This window comes from Oratosquilla oratoria, chromosome 40, assembly GCF_046742065.1.
Source record: "Oratosquilla oratoria isolate Oo_2021 chromosome 40, ASM4674206v1, whole genome shotgun sequence".
NCBI classification, from domain to species: domain Eukaryota; kingdom Metazoa; phylum Arthropoda; class Malacostraca; order Stomatopoda; family Squillidae; genus Oratosquilla; species Oratosquilla oratoria.
Window position 1 is genome coordinate 1,604,520 of NC_134816.1, and position 6,662 is coordinate 1,611,181.

General features: G+C 37.0%; 1 protein-coding gene across 3 annotated transcripts in view; it reads right to left on the minus strand.

The window, feature by feature from the left end:
* Nucleotides 1-1,033: 1,033 nt before the first annotated feature.
* LOC143020619 (major facilitator superfamily domain-containing protein 6-like) overlaps nucleotides 1,034-6,662 on the minus strand; it is a 103,591-nt gene continuing 97,962 nt past the window's right edge. For all 3 annotated transcript variants that reach the window (XM_076177074.1, XM_076177075.1, XM_076177076.1), the window contains 3 exons: nucleotides 5,500-5,703; nucleotides 3,354-3,521; nucleotides 1,034-1,673 (listed from right to left, as the gene is read on the minus strand). In XM_076177074.1, coding sequence (XP_076033189.1) covers nucleotides 1,420-1,673; nucleotides 3,354-3,521; nucleotides 5,500-5,703 — 626 coding nt within the window. In that variant the 3' untranslated portion in view covers nucleotides 1,034-1,419. The remainder of the gene's footprint in view (nucleotides 1,674-3,353; nucleotides 3,522-5,499; nucleotides 5,704-6,662) is intronic.

The window sequence follows — 6,662 nt, forward strand, 5'->3', positions numbered from 1 at the left end:
AATTATTGGGAATAAATTAGAGCACGTTAGTAATAACTGTAACTAATCTAAATTGTTGACCATCTACCAAGATGTTCCTTGGCAAATGACCACCATACTGATTAACAAATACAAATATCGGCTCAAGCTGCAATATTGTGATTTTCTTTTGAAAATTTTGATTTAGAGCGTAAGTCAAATGAATATTTTTGTATCAAGCACTTATGTAATTGGATAAGCATGTGCAAAAAATACAAATAAAATAAAATTTATCCATATTCCAAGTTGTTTTAATCACACACAAACTGATAAAAAGGATCTAAGAGAACATTGCCACTATATGACAATTAATTTTTCCCATATAATAAAAATGACTACATAATGAGAATAGATCATTCTTAACATACAGTAGAAATGGTGACAAGCTTGATCAACATAGAAGTGGTCCACGTTTACAATCATGGCCACTTACCGGATTGGGATGAAATAGAGACGCTCCAAAAAGGACTAACAAAAGAGAGGAGAAAAATAATTGAAACGACATACATCGCCTCCCATCCAAGTAACTACCATTAGGATGGGTTGATTGAATTGATTAGAACGGTAAGCTGCTTGTTCCTTTGGGTGAGAAGTGCGATCGACCGCGGAGGAACGAGGTATTCTTCAGTTAAGATATATGAGGTGTCGATATTTCTGTAACTGTACGTACTCTGAAGAAGTCCTGGTGAGGATAAAATGTCGGTAATAAATATCCAACAGTTCTCTTTCTTTGCCTCACCACAATACCATTCATCTGTCTTTGTGTGTGTCACACACACACACACACACACACACACACACACACACACACACACACACACACACACACACACACACACACACACACACACACACACACACACACACACACACACACACACACACACACACACATACACACACACACACACACACACACACACACACACACACACACATACACACACATATATATATATATATATATATATATATATATATATATATATATATATATATGTATATATATATTCATGGCTGGGGTAAGTTGATCGAACCTGTCGAAAGTTGTATGGATTGGGAAGGGTGGCTGCATGAAAGCTTGTTGTAGCAAATTGTATGAACCAGGATTATAGGGGGTACAAGGAAATCTTACCAAGTTTACACCAATACCATCTGCATTGAGATCACAGCAGGGAATCAGTTCAATTCAGAAACAAAGCTTTGATGGAATGAGACGATCGACTAACTCGATTTTTATTTATCTTTTTTCGTCACCCTAACTCGTGATCACGGCATATAATCAGTTGTACCTCTAAAATGCACTACCGTTGTGAAATAACGCCATTGGTGCACCACGTTCCACACTCCAAAAAAAAATACATCTTCGTTCATCTTTCCTCATACATTTCCAGCATTTCTTTAATTTTTTTTACTTTGGGATTCATCATTCTTCTCTTCTGATTCGTTGAGTTTTAAGTCTTCGTTTTTCTTTTTGGCCCTTTCTTCTTTTTCTTCCTCGAACCTTTGAAGATAATCCTTCCTAAAGAAGGCAACATACAAGGCGAAGTACATGATGCAAAAAGCAAGAAGAACGAGCCCCACTAATCGGAAGGTCCATCTGGTACCTAGGGGCTCTAAAAGGAAGCCAGCAACAAGGTTACCAAGTCCATTCCCTATAAATGAGAGAAAAAATAAAATAAAAAAGTAACTGGCATCAGTATACTGAGGGAATAACACTTTTAAGAGTTTAATGTTTTTGTGACATATATAGACATTTCGATTATGATGTATAAAGCAAACTATATTAAATTTATATAACGTGTTACCAACAAGCGACGTCGCCACCAACCTGACTCGTATGCTAAAAAACACCAACTTGGAAGTAGTGTGCCAGACCAGTAGGACAATTAAAGACATCACGAGGATGAAAATAAACACCGGCAAAACACTGAGCAATAAAGCTGGTGTTTATCGGATTCCGTGCGCGGGATGTGAAAAATCCTACATTTGGGAAACATTACGTGATCTAAAAACACAGATACGAGAACACCGATACGATGTCCGCCATGATGTCATCACCAACGGGTGTGTTGCACACAGGAACAGTAACGACCACTTGATGGACTGAGAAAATGCATAACTTCTAGTACATGAACCCGACAAGATCCGTAGAAAATGTGTAGAAGCAGCCATCATACATGGAACCAACACAATTGAACAAAACAGGGGCATGTTCAATATCTCACCCCACTTAATTCCTTTAATACCCATTGCCCACAAAATTTTAAGCTATCCCTAGTTGCCCTCCAAAATTCCCCCCAGTAGACATTTGCCCACCCTTCTTATTTTCTTCTTCCTTTTGTTCCTTGGTTGTGAGCTAATGTCCTTCACTCAGCCAATTGTTCCATCTTATCTTTAACCTTTCCTGTTCGTAGACATTTGGTCCACCTTCTCCTTAACCTCTCCTAATATTCAATAACCACCTCCCCTACCTCACTTCCTCCCCCCCCCCGTTCCCTTAATTCTTCTTATCTAATATGAGTCATGTGTATTACGACTATGTACCTGAAAAGGCTGTACCAACCGAAACGTCGTACTAAGAAAGACTCCGGATTCACATGGTGTTTATTTCGATATATATTTGTCTGTTTGTTTATTATTATTTGCTTGATTTTCATTTATAATTAGTTATCTTTCAGTTTATTATTTACTATTTACCTGATTGTTTATTATTTAACTATTCCTATTCATTTATTTATTTAATTTATTATTATTTATATTATCATAATTTTTATTTATTTCATTTATCTATTTATAATTATTATATTTTTTTTGCATCCGACCTAGTTATGGATCAAAAGGTCTCCTGTCGGCATGCTTCGCCTTTGTAATGCATATGTATATGTATATGTATATGTATATGTATATATAAATGTATATGTATATGTATATGTACAGTATATGTATATGTATTTGTATATGTATATGTATATGTATACGTATATGTATATGTATTTGTATATGTACATTTATATGTATATGTATATATGTGCATGTTTGTATATATACACATATGTATATACATACAAAGTAAGAGAATGTTTGGATCAGATCTTCAATCAAAGACAACTCAGAGGAGAAGCCTTCGAAAAAGCGAGACGAGATTGCACTTGCGCTTCACAGACCAGGAGGTTGTTCGAGTCGATATGAAAAGAACATCGAGGACAATGATATGGCGGTAAGTAATTATTTTCCGATGATTGTGAAAAACAAGATGTTTAATGTGAATATCATTTAAAATCTTGGGTGAGACTTGCCACCTTCGATAACGAAGAATGGTGTGTACGCCTTACCGACTCCGTAATGAAACCCTTGCTGGAGGCCCTGCAGCGTGACGACGGTGTCCCTGCCGGAGAGAAAGGCGGCGTAGGTGGCAGAGACAGCCATAACCAGGGACACTGAGAAACATTCCAGAGCCTCGAAGGGCATTACGTGCCACGGATTATGGATGAGGGAATATCCTGTAAGAGGAAGGACAACTCTAAAGATTATCCTGCAGAAGGAAGAGTAAATATTGTTTAGGTGACACAGAGTACAATACCTAGCATTAGGAGGGGCAAGTATTTTGCAGTTTTAAGGAGTATCCCGCAGGAAGTGGGACAGCTTTCAAGATTACCCTGAACAGGGAATAGCGGTGTTATCACCACCTAGCTTCGATACGAATTATATCGACTGGCGTTGGTCTGAATGAAATAAATCATTGAAGTTTGCGTACCAGAGGAATAGTTTGAGAAAGTCAACCCATCTGACGGGTTTCATATACTCTGGTAACACTGCAAGATTCTATTCAGATGAGAGGATACCATGAGAATTAAACTAGACGAGGTCTTTAAGTTGCTTGGTAATCACTTTGCTAAGGCGCTGAAAATACCTAGAATACTACAGGCCTATAAGCTTGAATTCAATCGCAGGAAAAATGATGGAAACTATCATCAGAGATGCTATCGAACATCATTTAGAAAGTAACTGTTTGATAAATTATAGCTAGCATTGATTCAGACGGAAAAGTTCTTGTGTAACTAACTCGAATTCTAGAACAGTCATCTCGAATTAGGATAATTCATAGAATATATAAATGGTATAGACCACGGACTAAAATCTATTGTCTCCAAATTTGCTGATGATACAAAACTGTGCGGAATGGCAAATGATCACTTGAATCAATTAGATATTCAAAAAGATTTACCGTAGATAAACTACAGCAATGGCCTGAAAAGTGGCTAATGAAATTTTACACAAGTAGAATTAACAGTAAGTACGATTACAAGTTATTTGGAAATTCGTTAACAAAAGTGGATAGTGAAAAGTATCTCGGCGTAATTATCAGTAATAATCTCAAATCATCTAAGCAGAGTATTTCAACCTCTGAGTAAGCAAATAAGATTCTAGAAGTGATTGAGTGATCTTTTGACTTCAAAAGTCCATCTCTCATTAACAAGCTATATAAATTGTTAATTCGTCCACATTTGGAATATGCTGTTTCCGTATGGTCACCAAATCTCATTACAGACAATGAAAGATTGGAAAAAAGTACAACGGCGAGCCACAAAACTGATTCCAAATATCAAAAATAAATCATACGAAAATCGACTGAAACATAAATCTGTTTTCTCTATAAAAAAAAAAGGACAAAAGAAAAAAAGCGTATACTCCGAGGTGACTTGATACAGATTTTTAAGATTCTAAAGGGAGTTGACAACATCAATAGTGGCAAAATTTTCACACTGAATGATAATCCTACAAGAAATAATGGTCTCAAACTGTCAGGAAATAGATTTAATTTGGAAGTGGGTAGAAACAACTTCGCCAACCGTGTAGTTAATGAATGGAATAAACCTCCTGCAGAGGCAGTGCAATGTAGTTCAGTTTGAAGCTTTAAGATTCATTTAGATAAACACCTAAGCAAGATGCTGTAATGAGTACCATTTATTTTATATTATTTGTTTATAATTATTTGTCTGTTTGTTTATTATCATTTGCTTGATTTTCATTTATAATTAGTTATCTGTCAGTTTATTATTTACTATTTACCTGATTGTTTATTATTTAACTATTCCTATTCATTTATTTATTTCATTTATTATTATTTATATTATCATAATTTTTATTTATTTCATTTATCTATTTATCATTATTATATTTTTTTTGCATCCGACCTAGTTATGGATCAAAAGGTCTCCTGTCGGCATGCTTCGCCTTTGTAATCATTTGTAACCTTCTTGGCAGCGAGACATTTTTGTTTTATCTTGGCTATTTGCAAGAAAGTTTAGTAAGATATGTGGTAATCCTTTGGTAAGGACGAGATAAACCATATCTCGAAACACCATTTAGCTGAATTTTGCTATAATTCTAGCCAACTGAGGGAAACACTTTTTCTAAAAGAGAAGTAAACGTAGAGAAATGCATACTTACTCTTACTCTTGGTGTCCACATACTTACCTACAAGTCGGACACAGAGGACAAAAAAGCTGAAAATGATGGTGACAACATGGCCAAAGCGATCCACTATCCAGCCAGAGACGGCGAGAATGGGGATACCTGCCAAGAGCCCTACGGTCACCGTCAGACCCATGAGACTCTTATTGGCCCCGAGGTCGTCCAGGAACCAGAAGAGAAATGTCTCCAAGATGCCGGAGCACATTCCTGAAAAAACAAGAGTAGTTTTGACCTGTACTACAAAGGACATATGAACACCGGCTACAAAGAAGACGAAAGAACACTTCGAAATATTATCACACGTAACATTCGACCCAACAACCCAGACAATAAGATACGCCTAATCGTATACTACATAACCTCCAAAACACACACCCTGGTTATTAAGAACAACAGCCAGCCCCCCAACCCTCCTCTACAAGAAGTCAACGTCGTGTATAAGTTTGATTGCCCTGTCGGTGATTGTCAGCACCGCACCTCCTCATACATTGGCATGACTTCTATGACCCTCTCCAAAAGACTCACATACCACCTCCAGAATGGCGCCATCAAAACACATATGACAAAAGAACACAAAACCACCATCACCAGACAAACACTAAACGAAAACACTAAAATAATCTACAAAGCTCACGACCCCCTTCGCCTTAAGATGGCCGAAGCAGTGAACATATACATCGAGAAACCTTCCATTAACATACAACTCATGCCCACAACCACACTCCCAAGCAGTAGACGCACATAACACAAACAATAACACCCCTTTCCACAATCCACAAGGAAGTTGCTACTTCCACGTACGCAGCGCTACGGATCACGGCTACATGAAATGACCTCTCCCAGTGTTCGGCCAATGTACGGCCTGTATTTAAACCTATGTAATCACCAACTATTGTTACTCCCTCCCTGAGGATGACCGAGTAAGGTCGAAATACGTATAGGAGAATTAAAAAAGAGAAAACCGCACCTAATGTCTTTTGGACACCTTCTCAGCTATTTGGAACCACCACAGAAACTTGTTGCACGAGAGAAATTAAAGCTCCAATATAAACTCAACAACGCCATTGTCGCTGTAGATTTCTTGAAATCATGTATATATATATATATATATATATATATATATATATATATATACATACATACTAAAGACGCACTGTCGATTGGAT